General features: G+C 45.8%; 1 protein-coding gene across 4 annotated transcripts in view; it reads left to right on the forward strand.

The window, feature by feature from the left end:
* The window catches only part of TSPAN11 (tetraspanin 11), a 198,278-nt gene extending 180,701 nt beyond the window's left edge, over window positions 1–17,577 (forward strand). For 2 of the 4 annotated variants that reach the window (XM_054039563.1, XM_054039555.1), the window contains 2 exons: window positions 16,497–16,612; window positions 17,074–17,577. In XM_054039563.1, the coding sequence (XP_053895538.1) occupies window positions 16,497–16,612; window positions 17,074–17,131 (174 nt within the window). In that variant the 3' untranslated portion in view covers window positions 17,132–17,577. The remainder of the gene's footprint in view (window positions 1–16,496; window positions 16,613–17,073) is intronic. The other 2 variants (XM_054039584.1, XM_054039601.1) reach the window with 1 other exon arrangement.
* Window positions 17,578–20,999: the final 3,422 nt, after the last annotated feature.

Raw genomic sequence — 20,999 nt, forward strand, 5'->3', positions numbered from 1 at the left:
ATTGGGTTCAGTGACCAGATTTTCCCCAGATAATCTGTGTCTTATCAAAGTGGCCTACGTTGTGTTTCATAGTGATTTTTCAAGAAAGTTCCAATCCTAACGGACTGCAGCTTAAGAGCCTTACCACCAAAACTTTTGTCGTTTCATCTTTTTGGTGCTACTGCTGCAAATAATTTCTCTCAACACCCCAATTTTCTGCCCAGTTAAGTCCATACTATTTTTACCAGCAGCATCTATTTAAAAAGCAAGGCTTATCCAAAATACACTGGGTAATTTGTCAAGACAGCGGTGATGGCTTTGTGATGAGGAAATATTAGTGACTGCATGGTGACTAGCAGCTCAGTGTGTTATCAGGAGTGGAAACTGCCTCCTCCAGCAATAAAAGAAGAATAAAGGAGATAAATGGGGTTTAGCTGTGAAGTGAAACAAAAAAATTCATGAGAGACAGGAAAGTGAGCATCAGCTTATGATTGTGATTGAAGCAGCTTGTTACCATTAGAGACCACAGACTAGTTAATGGCCATGGTCTGGCCAATTGTTCACGGCAAAGAACCAGTTGCCATGATGCCCAGGACCATGGTGACATTCTCAGCCACGGATAATTTATGGGTTCTGCTGGCTCCTGGTCTCCAGGTTGTCTTTGAGCCCACCACAGAGGGTTTGGATGCCATCCTAGTGGAGCCTGTGCTTCTATGCCTGTCCTCCAGCTTGGTGAGCCCCAGGAAACACAACCATAACTGCTGTGCACTGGTAGAAGGTGAAGAGCGTGCGCCTCTCTCACAGCTGCCTCAGGGATGTAGAACTCCCCAATCTCCCTTCGTCCCTAACCCAACCCGCCTTCCTGTGGCCAGCTAGTCTCCTGCTTCCTTCCTCCATCCAAACCCTGCCTGTGTCCCTTCTCTATCTCCCCAACCCACTGGGAGCCTGACACACATTGCCTATCATTAAGCTTCCCCTTCCCCCATCCATCCTGTCCTATCTCTTGCAGGGTGACTGGAGGTCTTCCTGTCCCAGCTGCTACCTCTTTTGTTCCTGTGCTGAATGCTGGGTTCACCTCCAATTGTGCCTTATGCATTAGGCATCTCCTGATCATGCTAAAATCCAGGGTGCCCCGGTCTAGCCAAGCGCTGTTCTCCCCCACCCTTCCATACTGAAAGTCCCACTTTGCCCCTTGGACCCACCTACAATGCTCAGAATTTGGGTGCAGCTAATGCTGGTTCCATAGAGGTCCTGCATATGCTTATCACACCATTCCCACATTTGAAAGTCACTTATGCACCTACCTTCCCCTTAGGCAATAGAGCAGGTGCACATAAAGTTCTTTAGGTGCCTGTTGGACTGGAGTCTCACACTTACATCAGTTTTACACCCACGCAACTTTTTGACATATGGGACCTGGGTCTCTTCTCACTTTCCCTGCTATAATTTAATGGTAGCACCACTGTAGTCAGTGAACTTGCTCTTGATTTACATGGGTGTGAGGGGACAATTAGCCTCAAACTGTTTTTTTACTAGATATGGTTAAAATAAATAGGGACATTTTTGAGCAGATGTTCATAAAACATGTATCCCCCACCCCCCAAATATTTGAAATTCATGAGTTTTCAGTTCACTACTTCTCTGATTCTAATTTTCAGAGGTGCTCAACATTGTCTGCTCTGACCAATAGTTGGAATTGTTTGTGCTCTGCAACTTTGAAAAATCAGGCTCTTGGGATGAAATCCTGACCCCACCTAAACAAAACTCCTATTGACTTCAGTAGGGCCAGGATTCAGCCTCGATGTCTGAAGTTGGACACCCAGAACTGGAGGCACCCAGGGTTAGAAGACTGGGCCTTAACTTGTCTGCGCCTCAGTTTTTCCGTCTATAAAATGGGGCTAATGATATTTACCCACCTTTACATAATGCTTTGAAATCTAGGGATGAGAAGTGCTATGTAGCAGCTAAGCATTGCTGCGCAGCTTCAGTATTCACTGGGTATCATTTTTGCTCAAATACCTCCTGGCATCTCCCAGGCAACTCATAATGCTATTATATGCAACAAAATGCTCCTCATCAGGCCAGAACTTGTGCTTCTAGTATTACCCACTAAGGTTCCAAGAAAAGCACATTGTGAATGCCTTCCTTACACACCAGTGTGTAGGCTGTGCCGGGGGCACTAGAGCCTATTTACATCTTTCACAGTAATCACTGGTTTCTAGGATTTCAAGAAAAGGTCAATTTTTAAAAAAATGTTTCCCTTCCTTACCTCAGTTGTGCTCAATGTATTTCTGCTCCAGGACAGTCTGGTTCCCATCGAAACTACAGTCAGTTCAAAAAGTTTCTAGATGCTATTACACATTTCTGGTGTGGAGTACAGTGTATGTCCATCAACTGTACTTTTATTTGCATGGCTGGCATTTGCTTAAAGGCACTAAGCCAGTTTTAAGTACAAAAATTATCCATGCATTCCTAAGTGTATGAGTTTTCTTGGAGTAAACGTGCACTCCAGTTGTCATATTACATGCAGTCTTATCCCTTTGGCCATGGAAACTTTCATAGTTTATGGGGAGGGGTGAAAGTGCTAAAACTTTGCCTGAGCACCTGGAGGCATTTATAATCTTCAGCCATTTAAGGACTATCAGAGCCTTTTCACAGAGAAATTGATTTTCTCCAGTATCCTATCTTCTTTACAGTTAACACACCAGTTTAAATTCTTTATGGAATGGGTGGTAGAGGCAGCAAGTGACAATCAGAGTAACAGGCTCTGATGATACCACAGAGCACTGCTCTGCCCCTTTGCAGAACAAACGTGCTGCTGGATGGTCTTGATGTGACCAGCAGGGGAATCTTGCTCCTGAGCTCTAAAGGCCTGGATGGAATAATCCCCCAGGACGGGTGGGCAGAGGAACTACGTGTGTGATAGAGAGCTCAGAGGGTCAGGTGGCCTGTGGTTAGAGCACCCAACTTCTGGCCCAAGGCCTCTCTATCAAGGTGATAGAAGTAAAACTGTTCCTGACCTTAAACTGGGGATCTTCAGCTTTCCACCCACCTCTGGATCTAGTCCAGAGGTGGGCAAACTATTGGCCTGCAGGACCCTCCTTTCTGGCCCCTGAGCTCCTGGCCCGGGAGGCTGGCTCCCAGCCCCTCCCCCGCTGTTCCTCCTCCCCTTCAGCCTCAGCTCGCCCCGGCCGACGTAATGCTCTGGGCAGCAGGGCTCTTGCAGAGCCGCGGCCTGTCCTGGTGCTCTGGGCGGCGCGGCTGGAGTGCCACCAGCCACCGGTGCTCCAAGCAGTGCGGTAAGGGGGCAGGGAGCAGGGGCGGTTGGCTAGAGGGCAGGAGAGTTCAGGGTAGTGGTCAGGGGGCGGGGGTGTGGATAGGGGTCAGGGCGGTCAGAGGGTGAGGAACAGGGGTTGAATGGGGGCAGGGATCCCCGGGGGGAGCAGTCAGGAAAGGGGGGAGGTTAGATGGGGCGGCGGGGGGCAGTCAGGGGCAGGGGTTCTGGGGGCAGTCAAGGGACAGAGAGGGGTGGATGGGGCCAGGGCCGCCCAGAGGATTCAGGGGGCCTGGGGCAAAGCAATTTTGGGGGCCCCTTCCATACAAAAAAGTTGCAATACTATAGAATACTATATTCTGGTGGGGGCCCCTGCAGGGCCCGGGGCCTGGGGCAAATTACTCCACTTGGCCCCCCCTCTGGGCGGCCCTGGATGGGGCAGGGGTCCCGGGGGGGCCATCAGGGAATGGGGGGGTTGGATGGGACAGGAGTCCCAGAGGGGTCATCAGGGCACGAGAAGCAGGGGGGGTGGGGGCCGGGCCATGCCTGGCTGTTTGGGGAGGCACAGCCTCCCCTAACTGGCCCTCCATACAATTTCAGAAACCCGATGTGGCCCTCAGGCCAAAAAGTTTTCCCGCCCCTGATCTAGGCCTTTCAGGCGGTGTGGTAGGGGGACCCAGAGCCACTCACTCCACCAAGTCTCAGTCCAGGGCCCTGTGGGCATCACCAGCAGGGTCTGTCCTGTAAGTCTAAGTTGCTTCCCTGGGTTACTTCCTACCTATAGATCCCTTCACTTCAGGATGTATCCCCTATAGTCCAAACAGTCAACCACCCTTACACCAAATGAGTCCAAAGGATCAGGACTCTGAAGGACCTGCTGGTTCTCAAAGGGGGTGGTGGTAGGAGAAGGCTCTGCCTGTGGATCTTACCTGCTCTGTGGTCCCCTCGCAGGCTCAACCTTTCATCTGGCTTCCTCTCTTCTGCAGCCTGTCCACCACCCTTTGCCTGGCTTCTGAGCTCCTTTTGACCCACTCCTCCAGCAGGAGCATTCTTGACAGGCCTGGAGGAGATGGGGCTACCCAGGCCCGGTATTGCCTTTTAACCCTTTAGGCCCAACGTGAGATTTGAATAACCCATCACAGCATGGTTCACCTACAAACCATCCCCTCCATGGAAAGGTGTTTGGATCACTGTGGCCTCTCAGCCCTAAAGTTATTGTTGAGTGCAGAGACTGGAGCCACCAGCATGCCCGTCCCTCTGTCTAGCAAAACAATCCCCCTCCTCCTCCTTCCTAGGGGTCAGTGGTACCCTGCTCTAGCACTTTCCACCCACCCCCAAAACAGCACTGAGTCAGGAACCTCCAGCAGCAGGACATTCACAGTGTCCCCAGGAGAGGGACCATGCTGTGGAGGAGTCCCTTCACCTGTTTCCTGCAGGCAAGGGGAGATTCAGCTTCAGAGAGCTGGTGGGGACAATACACCTGACCGTTCATATGGCCAGGTGTGAGCCTCCCAGTAGAGAGGTAGGGTATCCGCACTGTCATAAATACACTTGGAGTGCAGGTAAAAGCGGCGGGTGCAATCAAACCATATGCATTTTAATGTGGCCAAATGTAAAGTCATCCACCTAGGAACAACACAATGGGAAATCAATCCTGGGAAGCAGTGACTCTGAAAAAGACTTGGGGGACGGGTCATGGTGGATAACTGATATTGTGGCCAAAAGAGCAAATATGATCTTGGATGTATAAACAAGGAAATACCAAGTAGCAGTAGGGAGGTTATATTACCCCTGTAACCACTGCTGGAATGCTGTGTCTAGTTCTGGTGTCCACAGTTCAAGAAAAATGTTGATAAATTGAAGAGGGTTCCAAGAAGACCCACAAGAACGATTAAAGAATGGGAAAACATGCCTTATAGTGATAAACTCAAGGAGCTCAATCTATTTAGCTTATCAAAGAGGTTAAAGGAGTGATTTGAACACAGTTTATAAGTACCTACCTACAGAACAAAAATTTGATAATGCTCTTTTTGTCTGCTCTTCAATCTAGCAGACAAAAGTATAACAAGATCCAGTGGCTGGAAGTTGAAATTAGACCAATTCAGATTAGAAATATGATGTACATTTTTAACCATTGGAAGAATTTACCAAGGGCTGCAGTGGATTACTGGCAGTTTTAAATCAAATTGGATGTGTTTCTAAAAGACATGCTCTAGTTCAAACAGGAATTAATTCAGGGAACAACTATGGCCTGGGTTGCGAAGGTCAGACTAGATGATCACAGTGGTACCTTCTGGCTTTATAATCTATGGATAGATGAGCTCAAAGTATGGGAAAGATGTGGATCAATATTGTAAAAGGTTTCCCCTTCTTCACGGGATACCTTTGAAGTTACAATATTAAGGAAGGAAGCAGTTGTGGAAAGCAAAGAGAGCTAAGTAAAGTAACAGGAGACCAGGTATGCAGCATGTGAATGGATACTAATGGACTTTACTGACAGACATGTTGAAAAATGATTTAGCACAATCAAACCAAAGGGACAGACTGTGGTAATTAATGACTGTCCCCTGTAGTGCCTACCAGAGCCACCTGCTGTTGTGGTGTGAGAGCTGTGTCACCCCTCCCAAAGATATAGTGCACACTTCTATCAGTGATGGGTCAGATCTGCTTCTGGGAGCTACTGCACCAAAGTGGCTCCATCCCAGACATGCCCCACAATCAAGGACAGCTTCAGAAAATCTATCGGTTTAAGGGCATCCTCTCCCTACACCATCAACACCCCGGGCTGAACACTGTGTGGTTTGGGGTGGAACAGCATATCTGGCCCAGCTGCCCGCTCTTAGATAGCTGAGACAGCTTCATGTGCCCCTTTAAGGGCATCACCTCAACTCTGCCAGGCAGCAGCAGCGGTGCACTCCAGAGCATCTAGTGCTAGGCCTTGGCTATTATATAAACTCTGCCTCAGAGTCACCCGACTGCGAATGCAGGGCTAGCAATGAGAGACGCCTTGCTAGCTTAATGAGCTGGGAGCACTGCATGTTTGCTTGCATATGCTGAAGGATTATTGGCATTCTCTTGGTAATGGCACCAACCACATTAACATAACAGACAATTTACATTCTCAAGAAGCATGCTTTTTTTTTTTTTTGCATTAATGAGTCTTCTACCACCTCAAGCTAAAGCCACAGTAAATGTCATCAGATGCATTGAAACACTGCTTCTTATTATGGTCAAAACTCTTCTTCCAATATATGAACTAATACCTGGATTGTAAGGCTTATGATGTACTGTACAACAGCTCTGTAACTTATTCATGTTTTAATGTTACGGACTTCTTCGAGTATATGTCCCTATGGGTGCTCCACTGTAGGATTTGCGCGCATCCCTGGGCTCTAGACTGGAGATTTGAATCAGCAACATCTGTGGTCCATGCCTGTGCACTACACAACCTCGTGCTCCAGAACCAGGGAATGTAAAGGAGCGAACCCGCCATTCCAATTCCATCTCAACCACCTGCACCTTGAAACAGAGCAACTGCATGTCTGCTGCCTCTTAGAAACTTTTTTCATGTTGTTTTATTTACTGTATTCTCCTTCAGTATTTCGTCTTCTTCTAATTTTGCACAAGTTTCTGCTCAAGGGGGGTTTCTCACTCTTACCCTCCCTGTTTTCCAGGACTGATTCCTTGGCAGACCTGCAGTAGATTTTTCCCCTGGAGCGACAGACATTCGACTGTCTCAGGTGGCTTGGACACTCTCAAATCCTGTCCAAGTGCACTGGGTTTAAAAGCAGGTCTCTCAAAGAAAGGACGGTAAGATTGAAACTCCTCCGAGGCTCCAACAGACGTTGTGACCAAGGCATCAGTACTGCCTAAGCAGACATCTCAAGATCAACCTGCCAACAAACAGTGCTCAGAGGCACCATCCAAGCATCAAGACTCATCTGAATCTAAAGACTCAAGAAAGTCTAAGACAGTGGTACAGACACCCTCTCAGAATAACATAGAATCCTTTCAAGCCTCTGCTCTCTCTGGTACCATCATCCTTGGTTTGCATGCGCTTGGAGCACAGAGATACCATTTCTGCTGCCACTTCAGCAGCGTTGTCAACTCCAACTTGCTTCCCATCCCCAGCTAAAGCTCCAGTACCACCCCTGGTCCCAGTTGTCTATTACTTTAGTCCTCTGGCACTAGGGTGACCAGATAGCAAGTGTGAAAAATCGGGACAGGTGGTGGGGGGTAATAGGCCTCTATATAAGAAAAAGCCCCAAATATCCGGACTGTACCTATAAAATCGGGACATCTGGTCACCCTATCTGCCACCCTCCAGGTTCTTCTTGCAGGAGGATCTGCTCACCTGAGAGGAATCGGAGTCTCCCCTCTAAAGGGGCACCTAGAGAAGCTCCCCGTTGGTACTGTTATGTCCCACACTTACCACCTCCTTCCATCTGACAGCAGGAGCTGGGCTCCCAGTATTGACTCATCCTCTGCTTCCTCTAGCACCTCCTTGGCCCCCCAGAACTGACCCTGGCACCAATACCTAGAACCCTGACTTTGGACTCTGGAGATGACACCTCGGACTCTGAGATTTCAGTGCAAGGTCCTTCCCTATACCATTCTACACCCCTTGTGGTATACCCAGAAGATGCCCCAGACTCTATGAACACAAATACTCCAACCCCTCTCCCTCTTCAGGGACCCCTTTCATGAGGATCTTTTAAAGCAAGAGGTTCGGTCCCTCCTGCATCTGGAGGCAATAGAACTGGTTTCCCCTAGAAATTTTGGGAAGAGAGTTTTATTTCAAATATTTCCTGTTTCCCAAAAGAAATGGAGGTTGGAATTCAATTTTAAACCTCAGGAATCTGAACACCTACATTCTTTCACAGCAGAGTCCTCAGACAACAGTAAGGACCTGCCTCCAGCTCCTAGGTCACATGTTGGCCTTGACATTTGTTACACCACATGCGAGATTACATCTCTGATGTCTTCAAGTCTGTCTCAAAACCATGTACATGCCGAACAGACATAGCCTTGCCAAATGAGTTTCCATACTCCCATGGGTACTAGACTCCCTCAGCTGGTGGAGAGACCCCCTGATGGTCTGTGTGAGAGCCCCTTTCTCACACCCACCACCATCACGCATCATCACAACAGATTCCTCTCCTCTAAGCTGGGAACTCACCTACAAAGTCCAACTGCACAGTGCAAGTGGTCCCAACAGGAGACATTGCTTCAAATCAACATCTCAGAACTAAGAGCAGTTCGTTACGGGTGCTAGCACTTTCTCCATGACATTCAGGACCATCATGTCAGAGTAACGATAGGCCACAGGGCAGTGATGGGCTGTATAAATCGAAAAGGGAGAGTGAGATCCTAGTCTTTATGCACAGAGTCCCTAAAACGATAGGAACTGGTACATTGCCCACCACACAGAGATCTCCATGGTTTACTTGCCAGGCCTCCAGAACACAGTGGCAGAAACTTCTATGATGACCACAACTGGGAGCTCAACAACCTGATCTTTCATGGCGTCTGCCAAGCATGGAGCCTCACCATAGTAAATCTGTTTGCAACCCCGAACAATACAAAATGCCAAATCTTCTGTTCTCGGGGGGATGAGGCTGCAGTTCTTTAGGAGACACCCTCCCAAGTTCCCTGCCCCCGTGCTCGCCTTTGCGTGTGTCTTCCAACGGTGCTCATCTTCAAAACATTACTCAAACTGAGCAGGAACAGTTTCATCTTAATAGCACCTTCTTGGCCCAAACAAATCTGATACTCAGATCTTCTTCACCTTTCTGTAATATTGCCTTGATGCCTCCTACTTAGCTTGGACCTTCTGACACAAAACTCAGGCACCATGAACCTCCCCAGCCTCATATCTCTGAACCTCAAGGTCTGGCTCCTCGATGGTTCTTGAATTTATAATTGGACTGCTTGGCTGAGGTTCAGTTTGTACTTCTGAATAGTAGGAAGCCTACCATATGTAACACTTACTTGCAAAAGTGAAAACACTGCCTTTCCTGGTGTTCCTGTCACTCTGTGTACGCTTCTGGAGCTCTTCTCTTGAGAATCCTCGATTACCTGTTGGAATTGAAAACATAGGGACTATCAATGAGTTCTGTTAAAGTACACCTGGCAGCCATTACAACCTTCCATTTGTCTATTGAGGGCCTTTTAGTCTTCGCCCATCACACCACAGCCAGATTCCATAAGGATTTATCTAATTTGTTTCCTCATATCCAAAACCCCACACCTCCTTGGGACCTCAGTTTGGTCCTCAACACCTCAAGCTTAGGATCACCTGTTCATTCCTTTATCTCTCCCTTAAGACTTCATTCCCGGTAGCCAGCACCTCAGCTAGAAGGGTGGGAGACCTTGGGGTGCCCATGGCTTACCTGCCATATAGTACCTTCTACCATGAAAAAATCATGCCGCACCCCCATCCTCAGTTTCTATCAAAGGTGTCATTAGATTTTCATATCAATCGAGATACCCATTTTCCAGTGTTTTTTCCCAAACCTCACTCCTCGAGAGAAGCAGCCAGCCTCCACACCTTAGGTGTTCTGAGGGTGTTTGCCTTCTATCTGGACAAGACAAGAACCTTTAGGATTTACCCCAGGCGGCTTGTCTCCTCTGAAAGAATGAATGGAAAGTGGATTTCCACACAGAGACTATTGAAATGGGTTTCATGTTGCATTATAGCCTGCTACGAGGCAGCTGGAGTGCTGCTCCCATCCCCAGGGTGACAGCCAACTCCACCGTGGCTACGTCCATTTTTATAGCCCTTCTGAAGACATTCTCATGGTGGAAATGTGCAGGGCTGCAACCTGGTCCTCAGTTCAGACATTTTCCAAGCATTATGCTATCCTACCTGCATCTAAGATAGACGTGATCTTTGGCAATGCCGTCCTCCAAACTTTCATGGATCTCCCGCCACAGCACCCACCTCCACATTGAGTTATTGCTTGACAGGCTTCTGTAGTGGAGCACCCACAGGGACATATATTCAAAGAAGGAGGAGAGGTTACTTACCTTTCAGTAACTTGAGGTTTTCGAGGTGTTTTGTGCCTATAGGTGCTCCACCTCCTACCCTTCTTCCCCTCTGCTGTGGAGTCTTTTGGCTCTGTATTTGAGAAGAAACTGGAGTGGCTGGGTCCGCTTCTCCCAATATACCCTCACTCTGGAACATGAGGTTGCTGATTCAAATCTCTCATCAAGATCACATAGGCACGTGCATATCCTACGGGGGAGCACCTATCAGGACACAACATCTCAAAGAACTCAAGTTATGGAAAGGTAAGTAAACCTCTCAAGTCCCATGCTTTTATCATGATTCTCATAAGAACATAAGAATGGCCAAACTGGGTCAGACCAATGATCCATCTAGCCCGGTATCTGTTGTTCCACCAGTGGCTGGTGCCAGATGCTTCAGAGAGAATGAACAGAACAGGGCAAATATCAAGTGATTCATCCCCTGTCGTCCAGTCCCAGCTTCTGGCAGTCAGCAGCTTAGGGACACCCAGAGCATGGGGTTGCACCCAGGATCATCATGACTAATAGCCATGATATTTAGGGGTTTTATAAAAGCCCAGACTGCTGGAATGAGATTTCATGAGAATCTCAGCTTTATTTATTTATTCTCAGCACTCCGGGTTGCAGAGAAAAGCTTGGAAATATGCAATAAGTACACCCTAAAGGCTCAGAAACCAGAAGGAAAAGGAAAACAACCCAACCTTTATTTAAAAAACAAATAATCATGATTTTAAGCCAATGTCATGATTTGGGGGCCTGACGCATGATTTCGGAAAGCTTGTGCTTGGTGACCCTGCAGTCTCTAAGAGCTATGCTGTTGCTGGCAACCATTTTTTGTTCAGTTCTGGTCAGACTGCTAAGGATCTGAGAGACACAACTCATTGTGGCTGCTCTGTCTCTCTCAAGGGGACTTTAATCTAAATGAAAGTTATTCAGATTCATGGTATCTGTTGCTCTTGTGTACAGAGAAATATAACCGGAGCCACCAGAGATTTCTCTAGCATTCTCATTCTGGTTTGCAATACAGGCAGATTGCAACTGTGCGCTGGAGAACTCCTTTGAAATGTATTAAAAGACGATGAGTGGCTTTCAAAAATTGAAATGACTTTTTTTTTTTTTTTTGCCAGAAGGGCTCTACAATTGTTTCTTTCAACAGTTATCAGACAAATCAACAGCTTCTTCCGATGCGTGCGGCTCTAGCTGAGAAATGCATTGTATTGGTTTACTACCCTGTCAACACAATCTTGCAAACGTAACCACCAGAGCGTTGGCCTCTTCAAATGCTTTGAATTGAGAAAGTCATATCCTCTTACAGCTATTTCAAAATGGTGGTGAAAATCGCTGCATAACTTCTCGACAATTTATGGTCAAGCCACATATACATCAGCAGCATAGGTGCTAGAACTGAGGGCGGGGGGGTGCTGACCCACCCCCGGCTTGAAGTGGTTTCCATTGTATACAGGGTACACAGTTTAGTTAAGTGGCTTTCAGCTCCCCCACTATAAAAATTGTTCCAGCTCCCTGATCAGCAGCACATAATGGTGCAATGCAGCCTAGGCAATGAATGTTGAACAAGGTTTTGTTGCTCTCCTTTAAATCTTGGAATTTCTGATGCCAGCTGTTGCAGTGGTTCTATTTGTTCCTAGCCCCAGCATGACACAATAGTCCATGAGTCCTCAGCAAAACATTTTGTAGACATAGCGAATCCCCATTTTTCCTTTCCTATCTTCTAAATGATCTAAATGGTAACATCTGTTTTGTGTCTTTCCGCTATCAAAAACAAGGCCATTTTCTAAGCAGTGCCATGTGTGGAGTCATCTGCTGGTCAAGAGAAATTTGCAGCCTGTAATTTCCCACAGTTTCTGCTGGGATGCAAGATTGATCGTGGGCAGTATCATGCTATTGACTTTTAAAACAAGCACCCTATTGAAATCAATAGGGCATTCTGCTTAAGAATTGATGGCATGATATAGCTTTGCATTCTTTAAGATCATGGCAGCCTTAATTTTCATACATGTTGCTTTCAGGGTGTTTAAATCTAGGAATCAGTTACTGTCATCACCCTTTAAATTATCCACTGGCAAGTTCTTACAAATTAGAAATCATGTTAAGCTCAAGGAAAGACATTTATTGCCAGGCAATTAAACTGCATTATTACCTTTCTTTAATAGAACATATTTTCCTGTAGAAATACTACCTTAAAAATCATGACCATGCTAATTATCTATGGCAAATGCATCTTCTTCTACTAATGATAATACACTAGAGTTATCATTAGTAGAAGAAGATGCATTTGCCATAGATAATTAGCATGGTCATGATTTTTAAGGTAGTATTTCTACAGGAAAATATGTTCTATGTTAAGCTCAGTTTCTTTCATGCACTCCATTTCTAAGGCTGCAATTGTAGTGTCTAAGCACTGTTACCTCCAGTTTTACATAACTCTCTGTTACCTCCCTTCAGAGGACAGTTATCCATTGTCTCTAGTTCTCTCATTTTCTGTCAAATAGGAAGAGATTTCTTTTCTCTATGTGGATTCGCTAGCCAGATGTTAGCTGCTGTCAACAGACCATGCCCCAAAGAGTTAATAATCTAAATGTAAGACAAGAGATAAATAGGTGACTACAGCTCAATGTGGGAGTAAAAGGAAACAATGAGACAAGATTGGTCACCATGACAGGCAGTGGTCTTTGCTCACTAGCAACCTCAACGGATGTTAGGTTTGTTGGTAGGTATCACAGCAAAGGAAAGGTTTACGTTGGGACTGAGACAAAGATGGTTGGTACTGGCTTTCCCTACCACACACGTTGTTCAAGTGACAGAGCCCAGGTTTACAGCCGCAGAATGTTGTTTAGCTTTGACATTTTAAACCCACCAGAATTAGAAAGAAGGGGAGAAAAAAAAAATCTCTGACTCGGCATTTTCAACATCATCTCTTAATATTAACAAAAATCAGTCTTCCCTAGAGTTGGTTAAAAAATTGTAAGTATGATTCTCAAAAAAATTGTAATGATGTGGGTTCTCAAAAATGTGCACGAAAAATTTCAAACTTTTCCAATTTTTTGACAAAAAAATTGAAAACTGAACAGTTTTTGGTTTTTGAAACTGAAAACAAAAATTTTCTGGGTTTTTTTTTTTAGGGTTTTTTTTGGGGGGGGAGGTCTTTTTCCTTTTTTTCCTCTCCTCCCCCTGCTTTTCTCCCTTCCCAGTGGCAAAAGGTAAAAGATCTATCCATCCTATCAGCCTTAGGGTTGTTTATACCTGCTCCCCTCATGGTTATACACAGTGGTGGATTATACAATGGGCCCATAGAGCCTGTGCCCGGGGGTCCCAGCCAACTCGGAGGCCTCATAAAAATGGGTGCCCCAGCAGAAATACGTCATGGGGCAGCAGAAGCCCAGAGCGCCGCGGGAAGCCCCAGCACCCAGACTCCAGTTGCAGGCCTGGGACTGGAGACGCTCTCGCTTCCTGTTGCAGCCTCAGGGTTGGAGGAGCTCTTGCTCCCTGCTGCGGCCCTGGACCATGGGGGGGCGGGAAGGACAGAGTCTTGGGGCCGCGGGGGGTGAGGGGGGCGGCAGAAAGGAGTGAACGGATTGTGGTGCCGCAGTTGGGGGGGGGAGCAGAGAGGAGCAAACGGATTGTGGGGCTGCAGTGGGGGAGCGGAATGGGCGGAACTGTGGGTGAAACAGGGGCAGAATGGGGGCAGGACCACAGGCAGAAGGGGTGGGGAAGGCCCTCCCCCCCACTTGCTCTGGCCCAGCATCCCAGGAGACCTTAATCCTACACACCCATATTTCAGAGTGAGAAATTATTCCAACTAGGACTGTGAGAAACCTACAGCACAGAAGATGCACATTACCTGTTGTTTGTGGGAAAATAACAGCTCCAAAAGTGTCTACTTTCCAAGCCTCTTGTCCCAACTTCTGACCACTGTGGTCTGGTAGCTTTCCTATGTGCTTGATTTCATTTCCATAATCAGCTTTTCAGGGCAAGGACCATATGTTTTTTTTTATTTCCCAAACAACCACATGCACATCTATGGCACTATATAAATAATTAGCAAATATAGTCTGACATCCCTGAGGCCGCAGTGCAGAAATTTTGAGTCACTGTGATAACATGTTGGATGGTATTTCGCCTGTGACTTTCAGTAAGGTCACCTCAGCAGATAGTTGAGCAGTGGGTTATTTTTTTTAAATGAGGGTTTTTTTTCCAGGTTTCAATTTTAAGTTATGAAATCACAGAGCCTCCAAGGCAGCCAAACCAAACAATTAACGGTGGCTGGAAAAGTGGAGCAAAGTGAGTCACTAACTCCTCCATCCCCAGAGACAAAAACACAACCTTGATTTATACTGACAAAAACATTTTGGCTTGCTCGCTCTCCCTTTTGAAACTTACCTTGTGCTGAGGTGCATCGGCAGGGGCAGTCAGACAAACACATGACCTGCTGCTGGGGTTGATCTGTAACCAGGTGGTAAAAATTCATTTGTTTCTTTAAAAAGTAACAAGGGGTAATTACTATTTTGCCAATTAGCACAGCACCAGCAGCACTCATCATTACCCACCAGCAGAGCTGTTGTTGTTTTGAGGGGATAAAGTGTTAGCCAGCAAATGGGGACACCTACCATCCAGGCCCTGATCCAGCATGCTGGTCATGTGATGACCTCTCTCTTGGACAAAACCAAGGATTGAGACGAGGCCCTCGACAGCTAAAAGTGTAAGTGTCTATAGCATGCATTCAAGAGCCAGGCTCGCCAGGCAGAGCTGTAACAGTCACATCCCCGGTGGATCAGGCACAGATGGGAACACAGAACAGCTTGATCTGTGTGTTACCCCCCATTGGTGGGGGGGGAGTCATTGGCACTGAAGGGGTACAGGCAGTCTGTCTCCACAGTGCAGCTGGCGGTGTTGGGGCTTCATATATACCAAACTGCCTTTGCAGCATAGACCCCATTGTATGGTTATAGTAACAGGCCACACAGTTATCAGCGGCAGCATGGTGATGGGGTATGCAGGCAATGGAAGATATAATGGCAGAACCCCTGGTATGGACACCCGCCTACAATTGTAATGTAACAGGTGACAGCACTTGTAGAGCATCTTTCAGGGGAAAGATAGAGGCTTAATAATAAATGTTAGACTTCATAGTCTTTTACATAGAATGACCCTACCAGCCCAGCCCAGCCCAGCCGTTGATCTAGTGCAGTATCCTGTCTCAGACAATGCTCAGATGCTTCAGAGCAATGGCCAGGCGTAATGCCACTGTGATGCTTTGGGGTTCAACTCGGGCCATTAAGGAGTTGTGTCACTGTGTCGCCCTGCAACTCTGTGTGCCTTAAATGCTATGCCACTGTGGCTCACAGCCGTGGCACCAGCAGCCGGCATACTCACATGCAGGTCGCACCCTGGCTCCCACCACCCTGTTCCTTTCTCAGAATGACCCCCAACACCCTCCCAGTCCCAGATTGCCTCCCAAACCATCTGCCCTGTAGTGTCCAGCCCTCTCAATGAACAGTTATTAAGTTTGCTGTGTCCGTAAAGAGACATCACCCAGCAGCTTTCGCAGCCCTGGGTGAGTCGCCAGCAGTGAGAAGTGAACTTTGGACCTGAAAGCAGTCGCCTCTGGTGCCTGAACTAAAAGATCCTTCTCTGTTAGCCTAGCCTATAGCAGCCTCATCGACTCTTTGTGTCTCACTCACCACTAGAGGGCACCACAGTGAGTGGGTGAAATCTCAGAGTGGCCAATCATGATAACCCTGCCCATAGGGGAAGTTTCTGCCTAACTCCCTGTGGTTGGGATGATACAATCATGATAGGGGCACTGCCAACCATGAGCCAGCTCCTCAGCTGGTGTAAATCAGCATAGCTCATCTGAAATCAATGGAGCTGCTCTGGTTTACACCAGTCAAGGATCTGGCCTATGCTGTAAACAAACATCTCGTTTCTTGTATTACTAATAGCACCTAAGCTCCCTTCTGGCCTTAGCATCTGTGAATCCCCTGGTTCATCCACTTCTTTCATGGGCCACGGGGAGAACAGTCTGCCTGCATTGCCCTCAGCATGCTCAGAACACTTTCACCTCTGCATTGAGACAGTGATGACTATAATGAAATCTCATGCTTCATGCCTTCAGCAAGTCACTTAGAGGGGATAGGAAAATATGTTTATCCCTAATGCACAGTTGGTGATAAGATGTATTCTGGGTTGTCCACAGCTGGAGTCAGGACATCAGACGGGCTGGACCAGTGCTCTGAGGTGGTACCGAGATATTTCTGAGTGCCCACATCATAACGCCATAGAGACTAACCCAATCCTCCTGACCACAGTTATGTGAGTCTTGCAGTTCAAGTAGCCACAATATCCGTATTCATGTGTTGCCCCATTTCTTAGCTGGGGCCTCTGAAGTTACATTTCATGTACCAGCACATGACCATGAATAGCAAAAGATGGGGAGAAAGGTTCCCAAGTGTTAACCCAAATACTATAGGATATTTTGCTATCCCGTTAGTAGGGTGTCAAGGTAAACTGATGTTAGCAAAGCCTTTTCTTCCCCTTAGGCACAAGTGGCCCAGATGATGGACTAATTGGTTGTGTGAGACTGCTTACTGGTAGGGGGAGAGCCTTAACCAGATTCATTTTGACCATCCCAGTAGCAGCCCTTAAAATATTACTGACTGCTCCAACCCCTATGAACACCTGGCATTGTACCTTTCAGAGTCCGGTATAAGCATACCCCAACAAACTGTTGATTGGTGGATGCCGAATGCTTCTCAACTCTTGATGTCTTGCAGCCTTCCTGATGTTTCTCCTTGGACTCTCCTGGGTTTGCCTGCTGAGGAGCTGTGCTGAGGATGTCCACTTGGCTAATGAGCACATATTACTGCTGACAAACACAGCCACACAGGAGTTCTGTTGGATTTCTGTTGGAAATATTGTTTTATCTTTCAAATCTCTTCGAGAACAAATTTGAGCCACAGCAAATAGCCCAAGGATTATAAGGGAAGTTTTACAATGTTTATAGAAATCCCAGCCAACACACTGTGGAAGTAACAGTTTCAATTTTTTATGACAATTTGAGATGGTGTCTCATTGGAAATACAAATTTGTTAATTTTATCAACATATGATGAGAGATTACAGTATGTTAACTTAACTCCATATAGGTAATGAAGGACTATCCCTCAATGCACCTGTGGCCAAAGGAAATGATCTCTTTTTAAATGTGTGTGCTACATATCCAGGGACAACACAGATTATATTGTTATGTTTTGTCACAATAAATTATCATCACAATTATTATATTTATATTATTATATACATCTGTGCAGGAAAAATGGCAATATTTTCTATTCTTTTAACAGAGAAAGAGTATGTGACTCATAAGGAGAGTATCAAAACATGCACGCACAAATCAGATTAAAATTGTATATGAAACTTTAGCAGCTGAATTTCCTAGATTTAGAGCCCTTAACACTGCATTCCGGTAGATTTTGTATGTAATATTAATGTTACATCATGCTAGCACCCATTGTATCATACATTTTTAATCATACAGCTATCGCCAGATGATTTTTATTAGCAAAAACTATTAAGTATATTCTAAACTACACAGTACTGTACAGGGTTGTCGGTTTTATAACATAGCTATTGCTTTTAGGGAACACTTAAATGCATTTTTAATTGATTTCAACAAAGCACCTAGCATGTGTCATTATCTACTCCTGTTCACTGAATGGAATATTGTATATGGGGTTTGGTATTGGAGTAGATGACAGGTGGAATTTAAACAAAAATTCCTGATTGTTTTTGCTGCATTATGAAAATGTGGTCCATTTGACAGTCCAAGAAGGAGCCTTCTCTTGGAGAGGTACAGTTAAGATGCAAGTGCTGTGATGAGGGGGGAATAGATAGCTAGGTAGAACCATTTTTATGTTTACCTGTGTCTTCTATCTTTCTGGACCTGGAACTGCAGGAGCTGGTGGACATAACAATGGGACACAGAGAGGATCTCCATGATAGTTGCCAATTTTGAGATGCATTATGAGCAAGCTACTTTTTCCTTCGATGATGCTCCAAATCAGCATTATGCAAGATTTTCACTGCAACCATGTTCATCTGTGTTACATTCGATTGGGGGGATATTGTATGGACATTCAGTAAATAACACACAGAATGTCAATTTTTGTGACTGACAACTTGAGGAGTAGGACACCTAGGTTGAGCTCTTCAACCTTGCTTCATACCCTTTACGCTGAGGAAAAGGGATGGAGCAGCATGAAGGGGCCCTAAAACCCCCAGCTGCAGCTGGGGAAGGATTCCCTGGGCACAGACACTGCCTTACGGTCTGCCTTCCAAAGACCACCTCACAATCCTTGGCATAGGGAGCATGCTGAAGATGGGGAGGGACATGCCAGAGGTAGGAACACAACACACAGTGCTGTGGTGATTCTGAGCAGTACTGCAGCCCATAACCCAGGAAGGCTGTTGACTAAGTTACACTGGGGGACACTCCAGCCCTGGAGCAGCCCAAGATCAAGAGCATGGAGAGCTGGCTTAAAGCCACATGAGCACCACGCACACCTTGGCTGCGAATTCTGTGCGGCACCTCTAGAGGCACAGCCTAGAATCTCACCTCTTGTTCCAAGGACACATGCTTAAAGTATGATTCTTCTAGGAAACGGGGTATGTAAAAATGGCGCCTTCTTACACACCATCTCCTAGGCAGCAGCCTTCCAGTACTGACAGTTCTGTTTGCTTCCCGACTGAACACAACTACTTTATAAGAGCCAGTAGAGCCATGAGATCATTACCAGAACCTGTTCCAGCTCACACATCATCAACAGAATTATTAACTAAGTTCCCAATGCAGACACCGTAGTGCACGTGGTGTGTGCCCAACTTGAGTGTCAGATTCCTGTTTGAATGTTGCAGGGCTGGCAGCTAGATAAACATCTTTTTTTTTCTTGTAAACTGTGCACAAATACATAGTGACAAACCAGTGACATCTTTACAGAGTCACTTTTCAGAGTAAAACCCACTATTGAGTCCCATAGCCTGGAGTAATTATATTATGGGCTGAACACATCAATTAGGTTCCAAAAATGTGAACAGTGGCTAATTTGGAAGCCCATCACACAGTGAGGTCAATGTTACAGAAAACAGTATGACGGGGAAGTGTCAATGATTTCCCTTGTGTTCCTCACACATGAATGTAGCAGTGAGATACAGGCCTGAATGCCAGGGTGGAAAAGAAGGAAAAAATACTATAGTTTTGTTTTGATTTTTTTAAAGGCGGCAACTGGTTAACTGAAACCTGGTGTGTTGTAAGGCACAGAGTAAAGCATATTTGTTTACAAAGCCCTTTAGTTAACCATCAAAATCAGATGTTTCTGGAACAATGAAAAAACCCACCAAAGACGAACAAACAAAACAATCGTCTTGAAATCGTGCTACTAACCTGATTGAACCAAATGTGATTATAAATGTCCATAATATTAAAACCAGAGAATATAGCTTTAGGACAAGCATACAAAACCATCCTCTTGCTCAGTAGGCCCCAAAGTGCAGTCAATCGGCCAAGTCCAGAGACATATTCTTGCAGACAAGAAGCAAGTTGACCCACAGTAGGGTTTAACTACAAGTGAAAAAAAAAAAGTAGCTTCTTTTCATCCACCAAAGAGAAGTCACAGCCTCAAGATCCTGGCAAGTTGCCGATATGCCCTTCCATCTCTTATTGTTTGGCCACTCTCAGAACACTGAGTATTTTGTCAGATTTGTTGACATCACTAACATGCTTTATAAATTGAGCAACAGATCCACATTTGTCTACCCTTTGGATGTTCATCTTGCCTTTTAAGATAATGTCATGGAAAGGGCCTATAGATGTTTGTGTGTGGTTTTTTTTTTTAATTATTATTATTAGAGAGACAAGGTGGGTGTTGAGAGAGACAAGCTTTCACAGAGCTCTTCTTCAGGTCTGGGAATGTTACTCTGCATGTCACAGCTAAATACAAGGTGGAATAGATTGTTTAGAATAAGTAGTTAACACATATTCTTTCTAAGAGCCCATTCAAGGTGAAGTGGCCGGTTATACCTCTGCAGTCTTAGGACAAAAAAAGAGGGGGATAGTGGGTTACAGATTGTTGTAATAAGCCATAAATCCAGTGTCTCTACCCAGTCCATGATTTTTAGTTTCTAGAAAAGTTATCAATTTAAGCTCCCAGGCTCGTCTATTGAAAGTGTTCTGCAGGTTTCCTTTGAGGATGAGGACTGATAGGTCAGATATGGAGTGATCACTTTGTGAAAAGTGTTCACCATAGGTGATATGGTGTTTCTGTCTTATGATTTTTCTGGGCGAGTTTATTCAAAAGCATAGTGATTGTCTTGTTTCACCCACATACTTGTTACTGGGGCATTTACTGGACTGGATGAGGTATACCACATGTTGTGATAGGCACGTGTAGGACTCATGCATCTTGAAAGGTGTGTTGCAGGGGAAAGGGGGCATTGATCATCACAGCAGTGGCGGTATGTCTATAGGTTTTGCATCTGTTGTTATGGCAGGGTCTGTTGCTGCTTTGAGTTGGTGTGTCCTGTCTGTGACGAGTTTGCTTTTGATGATGAACTTGGTGAGTTTGGGGGGTTGTTTGAAGGCCAGAAGAGGGGGTTCAGGAAAGATTTCTTTCAGGATGTGGTCCCCATCAAGTATGTGTTGTCAT

Source organism: Malaclemys terrapin, chromosome 1 (genome assembly GCF_027887155.1).
Source record: "Malaclemys terrapin pileata isolate rMalTer1 chromosome 1, rMalTer1.hap1, whole genome shotgun sequence".
Lineage (NCBI taxonomy): Eukaryota > Metazoa > Chordata > Testudines > Emydidae > Malaclemys > Malaclemys terrapin.